The 23311-nt window shown below is 37.3% G+C and overlaps 1 protein-coding gene across 1 annotated transcript in view; it reads left to right on the top strand.

Moving 5' to 3' along the window:
* Positions 1 to 23311, top strand: part of LOC140170206 (uncharacterized) — an 84587-nt gene that overhangs the window by 52688 nt on the left and 8588 nt on the right. The window contains exon 2 of the mRNA XM_072193542.1: positions 13972 to 14121. Coding sequence (XP_072049643.1) covers positions 14059 to 14121 — 63 coding nt within the window. The 5' untranslated portion in view covers positions 13972 to 14058. The remainder of the gene's footprint in view (positions 1 to 13971; positions 14122 to 23311) is intronic.

Here is a 23311-nt window from a genome sequence, read left to right as displayed (position 1 = left end):
AAGGGTGGATGGATCTATCAAAGATTGTGAATTGCATGAATAACAACAATATAAACGGAATCAATTTTGGAAAAATGTTTTTCGGCTTTGTCTAGGTTTTTAACTGTCATCAATCACACAAGCAATATTGAAAAATTCACTTTGATATATATTAAGGGGTACTACACCCATGTGGTAAATTTGTGACTATTTTTGCATTTTTCTCAACAAATAATTACACACTGGTAACAAAAGTTATGTATATTATTGGGGCAAGGAATCCAATTACTACACTGAAATTTCAGTGACTCAAGACAAGCGGTTCAGTATATATGATAGGAAACGAGGTACATCCTAGCGGTACCTTATTTCTGATCATAAAGAACAAACCGCTTGTCGTGGGTCACTGAAATTCGAGTGTAGTAATTGGATTCCTTGCCCCTATAATATACATAAATTTTGTTACCAATGTGTTATTAGTTTTCGAGAAAAATGCAAAAATAGACACAAATTTATAGAGGGGTGTAGTACCCCCTTAATAGACCATTTATGGGGTAATCAAAGTTTGCATTACCATAGACCTTGTCAATTGTCATTGATCTATTATGATTTTAATACTCTGTGTGCTTGTCATAGCAACAACATAAACATAACCAACCAGGCCCGTACGCAGGATTTCATTTGGGGGGTGCTGATTTTGAAAAAGTGGACCTTTTTCCAGGGGGGGGGCGATTTTGTGAAAAATGGACAAAATTTGGACCTTTTTTGTCCAAAAAAGCGTAAAACACCTGATTTTTTTGCTCGCTGCGCTCGCAAAGTCTGCAATTTTGGGACTTTTTGTATACTTTTCGCCCCCCCCCCGCTGCGTACGGGCCTGTAACCAACTTCAACATACAAAGTTTTGAGATGTTTTCTCAAAATATCAAGAGATATCTCCAGAGCCTGAACCATTGAACCAATACTAGGCTTGTTTGTACTCATTTTAATGCATTTTTCATGCTGATTCCAAATATGGACATGAAAATTTAAAGACAATTTGGAAGAATATCGTCTGTAGTCGACAGCCACGTAGAGAAAGATAGCCCGGAAAGATAGGCCTAAAAAATGTTTGATTGGCGTGATATAAACAAAAATTAGGGTAGGTAGGTCGAGACCTTTTTTTTTCTTCGTTTTTTATTTTACTTTTAAAGCTGTAAATTGCGTTTGATAAAGGTCTTGGAGCTTCATCTTCGCACATACTTTGTTTTGTTTAGGTTGGCAATCAGAAAGTCATTTCCAAAAGTCACTGATAATCCTGGTGATACCATTTAACGTTGTCAAAGTTAAATGTATCGCAAAGATTTTAAATATGATAAAATTCCCTTTAAAAGGAAAGCCAGCCTCAATGTAGAAGAGGTCTTGTAATTAGTTTTGGTCAATGTGAAAGGCATTTTTAGGATCACGCTTACATCTACATGACAGTCCACCAAACCATCAACGATGAGAACATGCACACTGAAACAGCAGAAAACATTAATTCCTAATTTCATGTCAACTCTTTTAATTCATTACATGTACTCCAAATTGTTCTGGTCTGTTTGTTTTGTTGTTGTTGTTGTTGTTGTTGTCGTTGGTTTTTTTTGTCTTTTCAGCTTTTTACCCACGATATCTCAATTTCCAATTTTGTAATACCAGAACTTACGAACTCAATATCTTCGCTTAGGAATGTCCGATTTCACTGCTTTCGATATATACACTGCCGGTTTGAGTTAACTTACATGTACATTTTATTTTAAAATAACTTAATTAATTCGCAATGTATAGTTTAAGCCTACTATATTATAATAGATAGTGGCCAGCACATTTATAAAGGACTGGTTACTCACTACAATCTTCACTCTTAAACTGTGTTTTTTTTTTCAGAGGGCCCTTGTGTAAAGCAGTGCTGGATCACTGATCTTGGCTACCCTCTTTAAATATGTCTGAAATAAAAAATAAATAAAATAATGTGCTGATCATGTTGATTGCTAGTCGGAAACTCCTGCGAAGCTATGGACATGGCATCTTACATACTCCATTCTATAACAGTCTGCCTAGTGCCTTGTGTGTTTTCTCTTCAATCATTTTGTTGAATGTAATTTTATGAATCAAATAGTTATGTGTCATTTTATTTATAATAAAGAAGTTATTAAATTAATAAAGTAAGACAATTTATTTATCTATAAGTGCATGTCAAATGGGGTACATTGTTCAATACTATATGCATAAATTATGCCCATATTATATAGCTAGGCCCTAAAAACTTTATTTTGCATCGGATTTTTCCCGTTGAAAAGACAAAACTGATGTTTATGATAGCAACCATTTCATCAATAACATTTTGAGTCATTTTTATCCATAAAACGACACAGGATATGATAGATAACTACTTTCACATCAATATGGTCCATATGATCACAGATTGTTGAGAATCTGTGATATGATCCGGGATATGATGAAGATTTTGATTCTATAGATCTGTTATCAACATGATATCACGCTGTTCAGTGGTCAAGGAGTAAGAACCCCCGGTCAAGGACACTGATATGACATCATAGGTGATGTCAGATTTTCTTCTGCTGACCATATGATGCTATATATATTAACTATTATTGTTACATTTAGGCCTTTAAACTTTTAAAGTCATAATTAATTAGTTCAAACATAACTTTGGTAATACTCACTCGTTTTCGTTCGTTGAAACGGCAAAACATACTTACTTTTCCTAACAAATCGAATTAAAATATTTAAAAAAAATTTAACCACAAAAAGTAAAAAAAAAAAATCATTCCAATACCACTAAAATATAATCTCTTGAGTAAACTGACCCCAAACCGGAAACAGGTACCAGCCCCGAATGGGCTGGCGAAAATGGTCCCAGAAGAAAAATGTACAATATTCTAGTTTTAAAGCCACATATTGGTATTACGTGTTTCCCAGGAAAACAACAGACATCAGTCACGGTCAGACGGTAACATGAGTAGGACTTTATTTCACCTTGAAGGTTTGGATAGTCTTGCAGATATGCACTAACTTCCCCCTTGTCCAAGAATTTATAGTATGACTACAGCTGCTATTCTCAGTTAGGAGCTGTTAGGTTTATACTCTCATTTCCACATCTGTTGTCACTGTGGCTTTAAGGGTGGTCTTAACCCTGGAATTATGGAAACTTTTGATCAACTTCACCATTTTTGGTGCAAATTTCTCAATGAAAGCGAAACTTTGATCCATATCTGTAATTGTCATGTGGTTATAGCCAATTTTATGATGATGTATTAAAAAAAAGTGAATCGAGGACAAAGTTAACATAAAACAAGGTAATTACCGGTAGATGACTGGCAGCTTTACAGGCTACAAAACAGTTTTTAACTGTAACTATCAAACTGATGTTGTATATCATACTATAATAACGATTTTACGACTATTTTAATTAGCAGTAAAATACAATTTAACTAGGTGAAAGGTTGTTAACATTGGGCGTATCTTTAAACAACATCCAAGTTGCCCTATAATCTATTCATTTCTTTTTCGATTAAAATTTCAATTATTATTATAACTTTATTATGTGATACTATGTGAACTATTCATGTCTTTATATGTCTCAGACATTCAGCATCTAGGGGCAGAGTTCCGTAACCCCAATATGTTTGTACATTCACATAATGACCTTTGCATATGTTGGGTACAAAAACTCATCCCTAAATATTTGAGCTATAGTTGTTGAATAGGATCGAGAATGGAATTATTTGAACTGTGCCATGACGTTGATATAACTGTATATTTATACATGGCTTTATGAACATAACCTGGAACTCAGTGTACTATAAAATTAAATACTAGTAGATCACTCATTTTGAACACCTGTACAGAGCGCAGTTCACTATGGACCACAATGGCCTCATCCCAATAACATAGTTCAATAACCTCTATTAAATAATCATAGTGCAAAATTTGAGCTCAAGTTGCAGAGTATGAGTTTTAGTTCCCAAATTTTCAAAGGTCATTCAATGAATGTACAAATGTATTTGGGTTAAAGAACTGTGCCCCTGATAGATGAGCATGTTGTGGATCCTAGTGGTTCTTTCATCCTAGATATGTTTTTTACATTTCATAAGAGCGACATTTGACCCCGGCCTTTGACAGCGTTCTGTACAAAAACTCATTCTCCACATCGTCTGGTCGAATTTTGAGCTATGGTTTTTATTGAAGTTTAATGAACTGGGAATGCGACTTATTGAGATGATATAATGTCAATGTCACACGTTTAATATCTATTATTTATATGCACCAGACGTTGACACAAATCGTTGACAAAAGTATGTGTAAACAGTTGTTTTGAATAGCAAAAGTATTTATTGCCCGGATTTATTGTGGGACATTAGAGCACATCAGACATATCGAATTGCATTCTGAATACGAAGAATGTCCTTCTGAGATCAAATAATTTTGATTTTTTGTTTGTTTTAAAATTTGCGATATTTTATGGCAAATTATTAATGGATATTTTTTACATTTAACAGTCCTCGAGGTAACAGTCCTCGAGGTAAAATTTATAAATCTAATGATATTTATTTAAAGTATTATGTAGCTGGGAGGAAAACCGTCTATCATTTGAAAATGTTGACTTTTCGTAATAAATATTATACTTTTTTTTTTCCAAAAAGACCTATAATGTGTATCTTCAATACAAAAGGTCAACATTTTCAAATGATCGTCTGCTTTTCCTCCCAGTTAGCTAAGATATTCGCTTTGGAATACAAGGGTACTGGGTTCGATTCCCAGTCATATTCTGATTTTTGTAATTTAACTCATTTGGGGGATTCAAAGTTCAGGAGAAGGTATAGTGTGTATGTTCCTTATGCCTATCACTATGGACCACAATGGCCTCATCCCAATGACATAGTTCAATAACCTCTATTAAACAATCATAGTTCAAAATTTGAGCTCAAGTTGCAGAGTATGAGTTTTAGTTCCCAAATTTTCAAAGATCATTCAATGAATGTAAACCCAAATGTATTGGGGTTAAAGAACTGTGCCCCTGATATAGATGAGCATGTTGTGGATCCTAGTGTATAGAGGCAAAGAGATGCCACTATTAAAATAATTATCATGATCGCTTTCGGACGCTTGGAAGCGTGCGTATAGCCAAAGGACTGTTATCATGTTTATCGCCCAGGACTTTAATAATCTGGGCTAAATGTTGAATGAATATTATGTCCCCGTCCAGTATTGTTTTATACTCCGCCCCCGACTCCGCCAGAGAAAGATTCTGAATTTTGGATCAGAAGTGACAGAAACCAGCCCGCAATTAATACATCATTAATGTTATATTCAATAACATTAACATGTCATAATAATGAGTTATCAAATTTTTATTTCATGCTCAGTTGTACATTTATATGGTTGATAACTCTATTTCAATCTTTTTCGATATTTTGTGATCTCGCCGCGCGGCCGCGTGGTGTTTTTTGATGTATTGCAATGTAATGTTACGAAACACTGGTTGCAAATGTATAATGTTATGAAAGACTGGTTATTGAAACGTTTTGGTTGAATTTGCTGACATTGAAGCTAATTGAATAAGGAAAGTTCCTGATTGAGTCGAGCACACGTTGGGAGGTGTCACTTTTGATGTAGAATTTTCTTGTGTCAAATATCAAACACAAATTTTGCATCCTTCCTGAGGATAATCCTCTCTAATGTTTACTACTTGGATCCTGAATTTCTCTACCAGAAGTCTGATAAAAATTCCTTCCCACAATCATGTACGAGTATGGGCTATTCCATTTAAATTCCACACTACATGTACCCCTGTGGAAGATTTAGCTAAAGTCTTCCACAGAGGGAGTATGAGTTTAAAATAGAATAGACATTTTGTAACTTTCATTTGAAATACTCACTCCAGTTGTGGAGGTAAGGCTACTACAGGGGGAGTATGGGTTTCAAAATGATTAACCCTGACCAATTATATTAGAAAAACATCATACTCCCCTTGTGGAAAATATTTCCAAAATCTTCCTCAGGGGTAGTGTGGGTTTTAAATGGAATAGCCCAATAGGCGTATAACAATATCCATCTCATTCCTTTGGTCTAGTGCGGTACAATTCTGGTTTACCCTGCGCACCCGGCACAATTCTGGTTTCCCCTGCGCACATTCATCCTGTTTTAGAGTTAGGGTTAAGGGATCTGGAATGAGCGTTTTGAGCGTTTCGACAGTATTTTTTATGGAACATGAGAGCACCTCAGACGTATCGAATTGCATTCTGAATACAAAGCATGTCTTTCTGATATCAAATAATTTTCATTTTTTGACAATCACGATATAATACAAATTTTATGACAAATTATAAAAATTTGATATTTTTCAAATTTTGATATATAACAGTCCTCCAAGTAAATTTTATAAATCTAATGATATATTCTTAAAGTGTATGTAGCTGGGAGGAAAAGCCGACGATCAATTGAAAATTTTGACCTTTCATATTGAAGATATAGATTTTTTCCCAAAAAGACCTAATTTTTTTTGGTGTTTTGGGAAAAAATCCATATCTTCAATACAAAAGGTCAAAATTTTCAATTGATCGTCGGCTTTTCATCCCACCTACATACACGTTAAGTATAAATCATCAGATTTATAAATTTACTTCGAGTACTGTTAAATATCAAAAATATCAAATTTTAATGATTTGCCATAAAATGTGTATTACATTGTGAATTTCAAAAAATCAAAATTATTTGATATCAGAATGACATTCTTCGTATTCAGAATGCAATTCGATGTCTGATGTGCTCTAATGTCCTAAAATAAATACTGTCCAAACGTTCATACCCCAGCCCTTAAGGTTATACTTATACCTGGTCAAAGGCAAACATTTTGCGAATTATTATAACAAATAGGCTATATGAAAATTTAAATATGAACAAAAAAAGACGCCGCTATTTTTTACACATTTTCAACGGGGTCGGTCGAAGAGGTGAATGGGTATACATGTACAAGTTTTAGAGTTGAGCTTGAGCCGGGTTAACAGCACATCTGGATTTATTTATAAATAAGAGTGTTACACAAGCTCAGCATTATATGGTATAACATAATCCATGATAATAAAAGTGTCCAACTCGCAGAACATTGTGATAAAGAATAAGGTTACCTGCCCAAATCCTAGAATATTCAGTAGCTTTCAGTATAATTGCTGGTATTTAGTTCCTGCATAAACCTGCCAGTTGATCAGTCCAACGATGTTATACCAGAGTCTATGGTTAGACATTGATTGCTCTGCCCCATGGGCCTGGGGCAAGCTATAGGGAAACGGGGCATGACGATTAATTCTGTTATTTTTTATGTTCAGTGTACTGCAAAGAAATCTTGACAGGTCCTAAATTATCTATGCATGGCGAGTGATTTAATATCTTTCGACATTAAAATCTTGATTTAACTTGTCAAATCTTGATTTACCTTGTCAAATCTTGATTTATATTCATTGACTGACTATACCGCAAGCCGTATCGGACATACAGCTTTGATGAAAACGTAAAGCAGCAACGATGAAGACGATACTAGTACTTTGTGGCAGCTGCGTTGCTTCTTGTGCAGACTTTATTTTATTGATATGCATGCAATTTACAAAAGTGCAATTTATACAGTCTTTGTAATTTAAGATTAAGGAAATTTTATTTTTCAATATTTGTATATTTTTTTATAACTTTGTATCTCTGTGTATTTTAATATGTAAAGAGGGCCCCAGTGGGAAGCAGTGCTTTGTTCACTGATCTGGGCTACCCTCTATAAAGATGCCGTTAAAAAAAATAATAAACTACGACAACAATGAAACTCCGTTCATCGCTGGCGTACATTTAATCGTTGCCGTTTCAATACCCGATACGGCTTTCCGTAGAATTCTTGATTCTCCTGGTCAGTTTGTTTTTACATATAAAATCTACACACTATATTCAATTACCGGTATTGTAGTTTGATATTCATGATGGGTGCAGCTACTTAACTTCATTGTTTCAACTGATATTTTAATCATATTATGACTGAGCAATATCATTTATTAGTTTTGTAAATTTGGATGTGTGTATAACAAATGCGTTGCGTGAGTGCATCAATGACTTAAGTTGGTTTTCCTCTTGGATTTGGAAACAGGTTTAGCCATTCCATTGAGCACTACCTGCCGATCTAACATTGCCTCTGATTGGTCAATTACATGATATTTTCACTTTAATCACCAATCAGAATGGAGCTTTACAAATAATTCACCCCATTTTTTTGCGTGGTGAAATTATTCTAACAATGCTGCTGATTGGGCCAAATGATAATGAAAACTTCTTTTTGGCCAATCGGCAGGTAGTTCTCATGGGGTTAAATAAACCATGACGTCATCCCCACAGTAAAGGATCGGGCACATAATATACTGAATACATGTGCATACATTGGATTACCTTGTGGATTTCTTAGTCCAGTGTGACTGACCGTATGGCATGTAGGGAGAGATAATGAGATTAATGCAATGCAGCCATTCTAATACATGTGAAGACCTGAGCGCAAGAAGACCGTAAGTCCACTTGGCCCCTCAACATGTATACACTAAAGTTACGTATAGTTTCTTAGGGTGTTATAATGTTTAATACATATTCCAGGATGAAAACATCATGAAAGGTTGTGAAAGATTTGTTTTGGCCCGCCCCTGAACATGTATAAAACATTACCAAACTATACGCAACTTTAGTGTATACATGTTGAGGGGCCAGATGACTTACGGTCTTCTTGCGCTCAGGTCTTCATGTGTATTATTATGCAATCATTACTTGTGTATCATAGCCTATTTGGCACTCTTCTGGACTGTTGCAGACCTAATGCAGGCGTCAAAGGCAATATTGACCCTACCCTCCTCAAGCCTTCACTATTACGTTGGTGAAAATGTGTCTAATCTTTATCTTGCTGGACAAAACCAGCAAGGATGAATCTTGATCCAATGCATGACAAGAATCAAGTATCCAATACAAAAGTGCACTAGTAATGAAAATCACTGTGCACTCAAACCGACGAACTAAACCTAATACTAGTATAGAGGTTTTGCACACCTGTCGGCTTTAAGTTCAATTGGTCATTTTCGGCCTTCGAACTTTACCTACTTCTGTGTCTACATTTTAATATTTTTTTGACCCCGCTGCATATGGCTATTCCATAACTCCACACTTTCCCCGTGGAAGATTTAACTAAAGTCGTCCACAGAGGGAGTATGAGTTTCAAATAGAATAGACATTTAGGTAACTTCCATTTGAAATACTCACTCCAGTTGTGGAAGATATAGGTAAAACCCTAATACAGGGGAGTATGGGTTTCAAAATGATTAACTCTGACCAATTACATTTGAAAAACTTGCTCCCCCTGTGGAAGGTGTTTGCAAAATCTTCCACAGGGGTGTTAATTTCAACTGGAATAGGCTATTATCGTCTGTGTTTCACTTGCTTCCTCACATCAAGTTAATATACTCGTGCTCGTTCAATTAATTGCATATTATATCTATATACAGGGCTGTCAACTCTCACGCATTGGCCGTGAGTCTCACGCATTGGGTCACTTTCTCACGGTCTCACGCCAAGGTAGTATAATCTCACGCAAAAAGCTGGAAAATGAGTAAAATCTCACGCATCGTCATGAATAATTTGTTGCAAAAGGTTGACAGCCCTGTATATATATATACTATGATTTCATTTTAAGACATCTTCATACGTTGTCTCGATGCATGTCACGTATAGCGAGCTTCATTTTTTCTGCTTTAGTGACTTCAAATGTTGTTTGTCTCCATCACAAATAAACATTAACGATCCATTTAAATTTCTTTTCAAAATGATTTCAAAGCAAGCAGTAATGTTACATGTTCTGACCTACTTGTTGACATTATTTTCGTAGGCATGAACACCCTAATGCTGGTTTCATACTACCATGCGGCTTGCTGCTGAGCGGCGTAACGCACGCGCATTGCAGACAAAATGACACAATCGAGGCTTGTCATTGGCTGATACTTCACGCCGCTTGCCGCTGAGCGACAAGCGACAGGAAGTCTCGGGGCATATTACAATTTTCATGCACCAATGTCACACGTATTATGATTAATGTTTTGGCCTACTTGTATCATTATAGGCCTACTCACATTATTTTTGTCATTAAAAGTATTCAAAAAAGTAAAATCTTTCAGTTCATTGCATAAGAAATCAAATTTCAATTATTGTTTAAATATTTAAATATTGTTATTTGTTATTATCATGACATGGAACAGTTGCTGCACTTTAATCACAGTTTACTTATTATGTTGCACATTGTCGTGGTCTATTTCTTTCCATAAATATCAGTTGATGATACAAACTGGTTCATGTGTATGATAATGATATCAGAAAATGTGCCCGGTCGTGAAACATAGGCCTAATGCGCGATGCACACAACGTTGGATTTTAAAATTGCATGTCGATTGACGATTTACAGTTTTGTAACAGTATCGTACAGATAGGCATACTATGGTATTGCCAGTGGCGGTTCCAGGGGGGCTTTGGGCAGGGGAAGTGAATTTCAGGGGGCAAAATCAACTAATTTTGCCCAAAATTGCCGCAAAAAGTGGGAATTTATGTGATATTGGGGTTTTGTTTCAAAAGTTGGGGGCAAGAAAAATATTTGGGGAGGGGGGCAAATTTCCCCTTGCCTGGACGAGCGTGACGTAGTACTTGATAGAGTCTATACTATACAAGTGTGCATTTCTTGTCTGTGATGCTCGAAATAACACGAATAAGACAGAGGTTGTTCACCTCAGAGTGATTTCCGTGATCATGGTGGTTCATTCCTAATAGCATTTTTGTCATTTCAAACACATATTGTACCAGAAGTAGCAGTGAAGTCAGTGCGTATTTCATTTGGCGCAGCCTCAGATCGCTAGCGTTCCCTCAAAGCGCTAGCGTACATACGCGTAAAGACGCTGCATATAAAATGCGCGAACGAAACAGCTGCTTCAACGCGTTGACGCCACTGCCACATTAAGGTGAAAAATGGTATGGTATAGCATGACTGTTGCCTCAGTGGCAATATTCTCCATCCTCGTTCATTTACCTAAAGGTTAACCTTCAGTGACCTTTAATCGGGCCTTTAATGCTCTGCGTGCTAGCCATGCGCTTCAACGGAAAAGGTTGAAGTCTTGAAATATTTTCTCAAAATATCAAGGGCTATCTTAAAAACTACTGGACCAATACTAGGCTTGTTTGTACTCATTTTAATGCATTTTTTATGCTTATTCCAAATATGGTCATGACAATTTACATTACTGAAATTTTTGAATTTTTAAAAATTTTGAAACTTGTCGTCTGCAGTCGACACCCGCGTGAAGAGAGTTAATTAACTTAACCAAATTAGAACAGTGCGATGAATAATGTTCTATTTTACAATAGGATTTTGGCATATTCAACCCCAAACATGTCCATTCAAATATCGTAACATTAAAAATGAAGAATGTGCGGCAAGCCGCGACGCAGTGGTGACCTAATGAACATGAAAAGTGTTTTTTTGTTCCTAAAATCATGATGAAACTGATCACAATCGTCTAACAAGAAATGTCTTTAAAAAGACAACGCCGTGGATGAAATTCATGTTTCATAATTTTACATTGACAAGTATATGGAATGCTATTGCTAGTAATGTTTGTGTGTGTAGCACATGCACAACTAATCGGGTGGGAAATGTTGTTACCACCAATGACATAAGGAAATACTCAAGAATTTTTATGTTGAAAGCTAAATTGAAAAATGTGTGCTAAATAGGTCCAAATTTAAACACTAGAAAGGCTGGAATTGGCAATATTTAAACATCGACCAACATTGCGTTTCAGTAGCATTGTGTCTAAATCACGATACTGACATATCGGGCCGGGAACGGTCCATTATTAGTCAGTGCTATTAATCCGAAGGTTATTATAATGAAAGACAGATATAAAAAGAATAAACCGCGTCTGGCGTCATCTGGCAATACGATCCTTGATTGGCTAATAGCGCGTAAAAGGAGGGTCGATTTATCTGGTGCCGATCGGAGAAAAGGAATATCAGAAAATGGCGAAAATTACATACGTGTACGAGGCAACTATGAAAAGCAACTTTTCTATACAGCCATTGTTGACATGGTGCCTTCGGGAAAGAAAGTTTCCTACTATGAAGACCATACTTTTGAGATGGTTTGTATATGTTTGAAGGTGCAAAATTAACAATAGGGCGCCCGGTTTTACCATGTTTACTGCCGTACGGTTAAGCAACTTAGGGGCCTATATCATCACGACACTTGTAAACAAACCGTGCTCGAGTTTGATTGACAGATGACGTCAGACGCGATTTAGTCTTTTTATCCCTCTCTTTCATTATGCATGTAGGTCAAAAAGGGTTCAATTTAGGGTTTAGGGCAGTTTAGGTTAGGATTCGATATAAGAATAAGGTTAGGGTTAAGGCTAGTGCTAGGGACAAGATTCGGCTACAGTCAGTCTACTCTGAAGTACAAAGTACTGACGCGGACGCACACATTGTGCCGACTTTGAAGGCACGCATACCCGCAGCAGAGACGCAGCACTGCGAACTGTTTACGCACTGTATACGCGCGCGTTGTCACTCTGTATTTCAGAGTGGACCAACTGTAGGGTAGCATGGTTAGGGTCAGAGTTAGGATTAAAGTCTGGGTTATGAATATGGCTTAGGTTATTATGTCATAGGGTAAGGGGTGAAGTTCAGGGTTCGGGTAAAGATTAGGGTTTATAACTAAGTTATTGGGTTCTTGGACTAACGACCATTCAGACTATCGACCTGAAACCGGGGTTTACCCTTGTAATCTGCGCCTCTGCTCAATTGAGGAGCATCCCTTTGTATAGGACCAAAACAATAGTTATTTACATTGATTATGATCAGTCAATCAATTAAGCGTGGGAAATGTTCAGTTCTGCATGTTTTATCAGCCTTCTATTATTACGTATTGGTTATCTGAATGCATTGTCAATAAGGCCTTGATATGTCAATGAACCTACCATCTGTCATTGTTTATATTTGGGTCAGTCAATTGCAACAGTCACAGACCAAAGGTCTCTTGAAAACACTAAACCATTAAACTGCCAATCGTCCGCGTGATTAAACTTTTTTCAGACCTTTATTACACAGTAATATTTCGAGGGGTCTTCGACCCAAACCTGCTTGTCAGTGGCGTAGTGTCATATAGGGGCACGGGCACAGCCACCCCCCACCCCAATTGAAGTGAAAACTTTGAAAAGTTCCATTGAAAATTGTCGGAATACGGTCGATACTCCCCCGGTCAGGTTGCACCCCACCCCGTATCAAATGGTTTTACGCCAAAAATAATGATATTGCGTGTTATATGAGAGGATTGGTTCAAATAGCGCGTACGAGTATCGCGACGACGCGACACGCACGCGCTAAAGTGTGTGATATCGTGTCAATGCATATCACACAGGTAAAGAACCAAAGAGTGCAGGAACTTTCTAAAGTGTTTAAGAATAATTTGTTTTCAATTATTAATAGATTTTCACATCTCATCTTTCCAGTCACCGTACTCCCTCTGTTTGTTCAGATATTTTTTACTCTGGCTTTTGCGATCAATACTCTTATAGGTCCCAAAATGAAAATATTTTAGGAAGTGAGCCCTATGCAAGATATGTTGCATTCAATAACATACGTATACTTTACTTTTACTGTCACTAATTATAATTATAAACATCAGTATAATTTTGAGTTCATCGTGATTAATAGCATTTTTATTTATCAAAAAATCGGCTATGGCATAGTCTAAACTTAGCTTTACTGGATCCATAAGAACAAAATTTACCATATAAGGAACCGAATCTTATTGCTGGGCATAGGCCAACAATATTTGTTATTAACATGATTAATAACATAACAAAGAAATATTTTATGTTGATATTTCTTTCTGTCTTTTCATTTCAGCTACACCAAGCTTTGACGAACATTACGTGTAGGCATTTGTTTTAAGCCCGTGGTTATTTGGCGGGTAATACCCGTGGCAGACCGAAGATGACAATGACTGAAATCACAGACGACACAACTGCTTTGTCAAAAGCAGACAGAAAGAACGAGGTAAATAGCACACGTACTTTGCTACAGAATATTATGCATATAAAGACATTTGTGACGTGTCATGTCAAAAGGAGACACTTTTGGGCAGGATCGTAACGGGAGAAATAGCCAAAAATCTGCCCGGGGTGATTTTTTCACAATTTGGGTTTGTTGCGAATTTATGATGTTATTTATAATTAAAATATTGTCTGATAGTTTCAGACTGGTATAAACTGGCATCTTGTATGTTTTGAGACATTTTTCAATGTAATTCCTACTCTCAACATTGTCAATAATATTTTTAAAGGCCGATATCTCGATTTCCAATTTTATAATACCATAACTTACGAACTCAATATCTTCGCTTAGGAATGTCCGATTTCATTGGAGAAAACGGCGTTGTGGAGCAAAATATCTCTATATTTAAGATATATAAAATCCTCAAAATTGATAACCTGCCCAAAAGTGTCTCCTTCTGACATGACGCGTCACATTTGTCTCATTCAGTGTTATCAGACAGCAAGTCTTTGCAAGTCAGCAAGTCGTTGTTCTCCTAATGAGTACCATTGAATATTGGATAAGTTTAAAGCGGCAAAGTTAATCGGAATTATGTTTCATTGCTGACAGATAGCGATTGGCTTGTACAGTCAGTCTACTCTGAAGTACAAAGTACAGACGCGGACGCACACATTGTGCCGACTTTGAATACACGCATACCTGAAACAGAGACGCAGCACTACTCGCTGTATACGCGCGCGTTGTCACTTTGTACTTCAGAGTGGACAGACTGTAGCCAATAAGGTAGCGCGCTTTTTGTTGCGTTGGGAAAAGCGAGCTACCTTAATAACCTTATTTATAAGTCAAATACCAATCGCTCATCGCTCACTGAGCGATGAAGTAAAATTTCAGTATTAGGCAAACTATTTTGTACAGAGTATCTCCAGTCTGCACGTTACTTAAGATATGAGTGCCGAATTCGACAGCCTCATTTGCCAAATAAAGTATTTATTTTAGATTGTAACCTCTTACGCCAACGTAGCGTATGTGAGTATCACAATAGATGTGCGTAAGGCCAGGAATCGGGTTTAGGGTTAGTTGGGTGTATTGCGGCCCATTATGTTAGGGTTAGGGTTACGGTTACGGTTAGGTTTAGCGTATCATTGAGGGCCCGGACGCTCCCCGGACGCGCTTTCTTGACACACTTTTCAACAACAACAACAACAACAACAACAACAAAATGAATAATATAAATAATTAGGACATCTTATATCCATTGAATGCACCAAATTTGATCACATATTTATTATGACAAATTGTCAACACAAGGGCAACAAATGAATCTTTGAAAGTTTTGTCGGTACGATTTTGTCAACTTCACGTGACATAACGTGTACACATGGTACGTGACTTTTCCTTACTTAGCATTAACTCTCTTCACGCGGGTGTCGACTGCAGACGACATGTTTCAAAAAAAAATTAAAATTCAAAAATTTCAGAAATGTAAATTTTCATGACCATATTTGGAATCAGCATGAAAAATGCATTAAAATGAGTACAAACACGCCTAGTATTGATCCAGTAGTTCTTAAGATAGCTCTTGATATTTTGAGAAAATAGTTCAAAACTTGAACTTTTTCCATTGAAGCGCATGGCTAGCACGCAAAGCATTAATAAGAACATGATGTTTTGTCTCCATTCCAAGTACATAATAATAGGAACCATTAACCTACTTAATGCTCTGCCATAGGCTTTAACATTAAAAAAAGTACAAGTTTTGAGATATTTTTGCAAAATATCAAGAGCTATCTTAAGAACCACTGAACCAATACAAGGCTTGTTTGTACTCATTGTTATGCATTTTTGATGCTTATTCCAAATATGGTCATGAAAATCTACAATTCTGAAATTTTTGAATTTAATAAAAATGAAACTTGTCGTCTGCAGTCGACATCCGCGTGGAGAAAGTTAAATTATATGAGTAAAACAACATTAGAGATTTGTCAAACCAAATTTATGAAAATTCAATTTTGACATTTTTGGAACATACATAGGCTAAACCATAGACCATTATGGTCTATGGCTAAACATGCCGCCACTATACAAGATTCCTATTGCAGCCACCTGCACAGGTATACCATCGCCAAGGTACTTGGCTGGTAGTTTATAGTACCAGGGGATTACCAGTGTCCAGTGAAGTACCACTGCTATTGGGTCCGTTGGTACTGTGTTGGTACTCTGAGCTACTCTGTGTGTACCAATCAGGTACCTTAGCGACGCGACGGTGGGCATGTGCGGGCGTTCGCAATAGAAACAGTGGCGTAGCCAGCGGAGTCAGGGGGCCGGTGCCCCCCGCTCGTCATGGCCGTCGGTTCATGTAAGGCCGTCGGTAGACGGAAGGCGTTGGTGAAAAAAAAAATTGGGTTAACAATAGACTATTTTCTACCCAGGGTGACAGAAAAAAGGGGAGAATTGTAAAAAAAATGATGAAAATTGTGAATTAAATTGAACGTACATTAAAATTTTTATGTCTCGGTACTGCCTATTATCCTTTCTTTTTTTTTTTGCTCTTCACTTTTTCAAACCATGCAAAAAAAATTTGGGTCAACAAATCACAACTTCCGTCGGCAAAAAATATTTCCGTCGGTACATTTACAAGTTGTGCCCCTCCGGTTCCAAAATCCTGGCTACGCCACTGAATAGAAATCTTGTATTAGTAATTAGTAACTTCAAACTATATTCATTTATTGGCATCGAACATCACCAATTGCAGCTTTCACAAATGTTCAATAACAAAACAAACAAATCGTAATTTCATGACGATTTTGTCATATTTGACACGTTTTTTCATACGAAAATTTCGGACTACAGTCCATTTGGCTTCTTCGAGAGCGTGACGTCAGTACTTTGTGCCGAACTTCGCGCTTGTAACCATGGTAACAGATGTACAAATTTATAATAATATTGCAAATTTAAAGAAAAATCAAAATCAGTTGATATCAGAAGAGCATTCCTCGTATTCAAAGTGCAATTCGGTGTGTCCGATGTGCTCTCAGGTCTCAAAAAAGCACTGTGTAAAGGGGGTGACAGCTCCCTTAAACTTGCAAACTTTTAACAAATGATACCCCATGAACTAATTTTTCATTAGGCATTAAGAGATGAATCTTTTGAGTACTCTTTTGTAAACCATATATTATGCGTGACAAGTTATAATTTTATAGTCATCGCACTGACATTTTGATGAATGGTCGTTTTTATATAACATTTTAGTGCTATGTGTCAGATCTGATATAGCTTGGGTGATTTTTTCAGGGTTACAGCTAAATAGGGTCTAAATTGTGCCACTGACCCACTATGATTAATATCCATGCTGCATACGACACAATATTGATACAAACAACAAAGGATCTACCAATTGTTAATCTATCTATCTATCTTTCTATGTTCCGTAGCTAGGAGGCCGTTGGGGCGACGTAGTGATAGCTTTAGAGATGCATAATTTCCAAAGTTCTCTGTCCTCAGCTGATCGTATGAGCTGGTCAAAGTTCAATCCAGTCCAGTCTTTGATGTTATCAATCCACGTCTTCTTTGGTCTTCCTCTCTTCCTTACCCCATCTGTACCTCCCTGCAGAATGGTGTGTGCTAGACTGTTCGTCCATCTGATCACATGGCCAAACCACTGGAGTTGTCTTCTTTTCACAATGGAGATCAGGTGTTCATGCTCTCCAATGAAACTTTCTATCATCATGATCATTGCTCTTACTTGTTTGTTGGTAGTATGCGTAGAGTAGTGGACCTGGAGGAGCCTTCTCATGCAGTTCTCATTTGTTAAAGTCCACATGATGCAGTCATGTCTACAATAGAATTCACCACGACCTTTGCAGGACTTAAACCCCATTAAAAGCTATTAAACCAAGATAACACTCATTGAAAACAGCTCAACTATGTTACATCAGATCTTCTCTCCAAAGAGTACTTTTAATATTGGCCGGTTATTTTTCACACAGCGACGTTAACTAAGCAATGTCTTATTACCTATAACATACACTAAAACACCAAGGTGCATCATACTGCAGTTACTGTCCGTTTTCCTATACACAATACACAGTGTTCTCACCATTGACGCATGACCTCTACAAATAGTGTATGTTAGAAGTATATTGCATTTGCCTAGTTAACATCACTGTGTGAAAAATAACCGGCCAATATTTAAAGTATTCTCCAAACTTCTAGCAAATATATTTCTCTAACATGACCTAAAATTACAGATAGGTTAGATGTTCAGAAATAGTCGCACTTTCGTAAAATATGAGTGAGGGCAAGGCATAGCTAGCTCATAGCTAGCCAACTCCCCGTGTTAATTGAATGGAGATTTGACCGAAAATATTGAGCTATATTGGTAACGGACCGCTCAGTTCTGAAGGATGCCACAAAAAAACGGTACAAGCTACATTTAAAGTATTCTATGAAATTCTAGAAAATATAGTTTTGTAACATGTCCTAAATTTTTAGCTAATTTAGGTGTTTGGAAATAGTCGCACTTTTGTGTTTTAGGAAGGATATGTAAACGACAGATAACACCAAAAAAAAACCGTGTTAAGTCAACAATCATTATGTTGCTCATTTTCAAGAATGCTGGTTAACAAAAAGCAGACCATTGTCTCATTTCGTGAACAAAGGTCCACATACCATTGTTTCCTTGCGTTTCCTTTATAATCGGGGACCCAACTGAAGCTGTATTATACCAGCTCATTGCGATACCGCACATATAAAACAGACACATGTGCACAACCAGAGAAGATCCGATTTAATCAGTTGAGCTGTTTCAATGAGTGTTATCTTGGTTTAATAGCTTTTAATGGGGTTTAAGTCCTGCAAAGGTCGAGGTGAATTCTACTGTAGACATGACTGCATCATGTGAAAGTGCGAATATTTCCAAACATCTAAATTAGCTAAAAATTTAGGACATGTTACAAAACTATATTTTCTAGAATTTCAGAAGAGTACTTTTAATATTGGCCGGTTATTTTTCACACAGCGACGTTAACTAGGCAATTGCCTATACTTCTAACATACACTATTTGTAGAGGTTACGCGTCAATGGTCAGGAGCACTGTGTATTGTGTATAGGAAAACGGACAGTAACTGCAGTATGAGTATTATGTCTACCAATTGTTAAATTCTAGCATCATCCATTACAAATCAAGCGTATTTATTCGTTCATGTACTTTCCGTACCCCTTCAAATGCAAAGTACAAAGTCCAACGCGTACAAAATCTTGAAAACGTACGCATTCATAATTATTATTCGATGATTTGATGTAGAAAAACGCGATATTTTCCTGACATTTGTGGTAGTGATAAACGACAAAATTATATTATGACAAATGAACCATAGATAGAGAGGCAATAAACTCAATTTACTAACGTAAAATATGGAGAAGAACATTTTCGGTTGCACCCCCTTCAACAACCCCCTGCCATCCACCCCCCACCCCCCCCACACACACACATACACCCCACTTTAGAGCGTTCTGGTGAAAACATAATGTGGGTCAACAAGTCAGTGAAATTGAGACACACATTGCTATTAAATTGAAGACCGAATTAAAAAGACTAGTTTGCGTATGACGTCCTGTCAATCAGACCAAAAATGCCATACTGCGCAGGTCAGCAACCAATCACGGCGCGCATTTGTCATGACGTCAGACGCAAATTAGTCTTTTTAATTCGGTCTTTAATTATAAACATGTTAAAATATAACAAATACCCTCTGGGCAATATTTGATACCCTATCAGAGGACAAAATCACAATTGAAAGGGTACCAAAAAATGCTTAAAGAAAACCCTGATCATTTTAGGGGTTCACTCAGTAGCGTAGCCAGCGGGGGGCAGAGTGCCCCCCACTGACAAAAAAATGAAAGAAAAAGTGCCCCTCTGACAAGAAATGAAAGAGAAAATCAGGAGGGCAAAGGAAAAAAAAGGGCAAGGAGCCCTTTTCTAGCAAAAATTCAGGGCCAAAATAGTGTAAAATACAAATTTTTTCCGCGCTACGCGCGCACATTGTAACAATAAAGCCCTTTTTAGCCGGATAATGGGCGAAAATAGTGTAAAATACCATTTTTTTCGCGCTACGCGCGCACATCATCCCAATAAGGCCCTTTTCGGCAAGCTCGAAGACATACAGTCTCTATGTATTGTATGATGCAACTGCAATTTTTTTCGTCTGTGCCCCCAAAATTTTATTTTGCCCCCCCCGACCAAGAAAGCTGGCTACGCCCCTGGGTTCACTAATAGCAATGAGGGCATGATCGGTTGTTTATGCCCGAGCCCGAACCACGTTCTTACATTTCCCAACAGTTGGTGATTGTGTTTCATCAGAAAACATTCTGAAAAATGCCAGTTTACTGTTGTTTTTTATATACCGAAATCGTCGTCGGGAATTAACGTTAATGACCGACTCTTGACCGATCACGCGCGCCGTTAGATAACGCGTACATGTATGAACTGTAATAATGAAGGCCAGATATTACATGAAGTGCAAGAGACTAAAATGCTATCCACACTCTGCACCTGTTACCGCGTATTTTTCAAAGTATAGTCGTAAACTTTCGCGTAAACACGAAGACACGCAATGTTGTTCTTGATTAAGACTGACTCAGGGAACGATCTGCCCTTACTTTTTCAGCCATTATCAATCCACTGCAGGATGAAGGTCTCAGCATGATGTCTCCATGTGTCTCTGTTTTGCGTTTTGTTGATACCAGTTCACTTTTCCCAGTAATGTTGCAGCTCGTCCCTCCATCGCTTCCGTTGATGTCCTCTATTTCGCTTCTTTAAGGTGTACAATGTGTGAGTGTTGAGCTCCAACGATTGTCTTGTCTTCGGATGATATGGTCGGCCTAGGTCCATTTTCTACTTTTAATTGTTTCCAAGATGTCTTATACTTGTGTTTTCTGACTTTGCTCCCTGATTTATTTGTTGGTTTTTCTGTCCTTGTAAGCATGGTATTAAAAGCGATGTTTAATATGCTCCTTTTCATGTTGTGTTGAGCTGCTGCCAGTTGTCTTTCCATTTTTGAGGTTAGTGTCCATGATTCTGCTCCGCATTAAAATAGCTGTGAGGATGCATTGGTTGAAGACCCTTTCTTTTAAGGCATATTGGGAGATTATCTTCCAAGTGCTTCGAATTTCAAAGTCGTAGTTTTTGTCTCGAAGAGAGAAGCGTTGTCAAAGGTATACATATTCCTCGACCTGTTCGATTTCAACCCCTGTTTATACTTGTACTATCTTTAATTTAAGGGGAGAATTTTTTGAGAAAAATGCAAAAATAGTCACAAATTTACCACAGGGGTGTATAGTACCCCCTTAATTGGGACTGTATCTGTTCCTGTCATAGCCTTTGTTTTCTTCATATTCATTTTTAGTCCTGTTACCCTGCTTGACTAGTCCAACTCTTGTAGCATTGTTTCAAGTTCATTGAGGTTGCTTCTGCAAAGCGTATGCTCATGTGCTCTCCGGGATGTTGATTCCTCTTTGGCTCCGGTCAAGTGTTTTGAAAATTCCTTCTAGTGTGGCTGTAAATAGTTTTGCTGAAATACTGTCCCCCTGGCGTACTCCCTTCTTTATCATGATTTTTTTTTACTGTCTTTGTGTATTTTGGCTTTGAAGATCTTACGGTAAGCATTGCTGATTCCTTGGTCTTTATACGCATAGTGGAATGTTGTACTCCTGGCATAATTTTCTCCTTTAGTTGTTTTTACCTCTCTAGTATGGTGTTGATTTTTAACTTGCTCATTACCATCCTATGGTCACTACCTAATCTGCACAATGGCTGGAAATCACAGTAAATTGCTGAAAAAATTGTTTTAATGCTGGGAGCCTATATATGCTACACTGACTCAGCACACACACACTGCACTGTGGAACACATGGTTTTAATGCTGACATCGAGCTATATAGCTGTGTATGCAGAATATGCACATTGATTTTTTTTTCGCCAGAGGAAACTTTTCGGGGAAAATCCACTTGAAATAATGGTTTCCCATTGACTCCTGTGGTAAAGTCAAAAGATGAAACCATAAATTGGCACTTTCCTTAATTTTGACTGCCCAGATATTCTGTGAGTGGAAAGTATAGGCCATTTAGAACCTGTTTGGGTGAAAAAGTGAAAATGTCATTTCAACCACTATCCCCCCCACCACCACCCCACCCCACCCAAATCTTGCTCTATTTTTCTTACTTGTGGTAACCAGGGTGACTTTACATGTAAAATGATCTGGGAGTATAAAGCGAGAGTTCTCATTGCAAACAAAACAATGGGACTTTGCCTGTTGATCAAGTTGATGTGCTAATGGTCTTACCTACACCATGTACACTACAAGATTACTATTGGTGCTGCCTGCTGATGTACCAGTACACCATCGCCAAGGTACTTTGCTGGTACTGTGCAAACCAATGTAGTACAAGTGCAGTATACTGATGGGTTGTGTGCAGTAAACCCATCTTGGTAGGTACTATGTAGGTACTTAGTGTGCACCAGTCAGGTACCTTGGCGACGTTTTACTTGTACAGGCGGCCGAAATAAGAATCTTGTAGTGTACCATAATAAATGTCTAATTTACATACAATTCTCGTCATGCCCTTATATTTCATGTTTATAGGAAAATGTCCCATCAATACAGTAATGCTATTCTGATCTTCGCCGACATTGTAATTATTTTGTCATGCTTCACGGCTCACGTGAAATCCGGTAATTCATTTTTCTCACAAGAAAGTTAATGATATGACCCGAACTGACTTTATGAGCTCGTAAAATATTTCGAACATTATGATATTAACTTACTTGTAAGCCAGAATTCAAACCTAAGTTACTACAGTGAAAGGGTCGAACCCATGTGGAACGGTGCATTAATATATGATATTAATCATGATATGATGTAAATATGCCAAAACTCATTACACGCAGTGTGATTTTAAGCAAACGGTTATTGATGCAAATTGTATTGATAAGCAATATTAATTAAAGGGGCATTTCGTGATCCGCAACCTCATACCCCACTTATATTACTTCCAAAAAATACTTATGCGTCAGAAACCTTAAATTATATAATGTGTGTACACATCACATTGCTTGCAGTTTCGACAGTTATGTATATTACATATAGAAGTGTGTATTTTTCTGTCCATTAACAACACAATGCATGCAACTGAAAA

The sequence above is a fragment of the Amphiura filiformis genome, chromosome 14, assembly GCF_039555335.1.
Source record: "Amphiura filiformis chromosome 14, Afil_fr2py, whole genome shotgun sequence".
In the NCBI taxonomy this organism is placed as follows: Eukaryota; Metazoa; Echinodermata; class Ophiuroidea; order Amphilepidida; family Amphiuridae; genus Amphiura; species Amphiura filiformis.
Note: the sequence above shows the minus strand (reverse complement) of the source record. Positions and strands in the feature narration are given on the sequence as shown.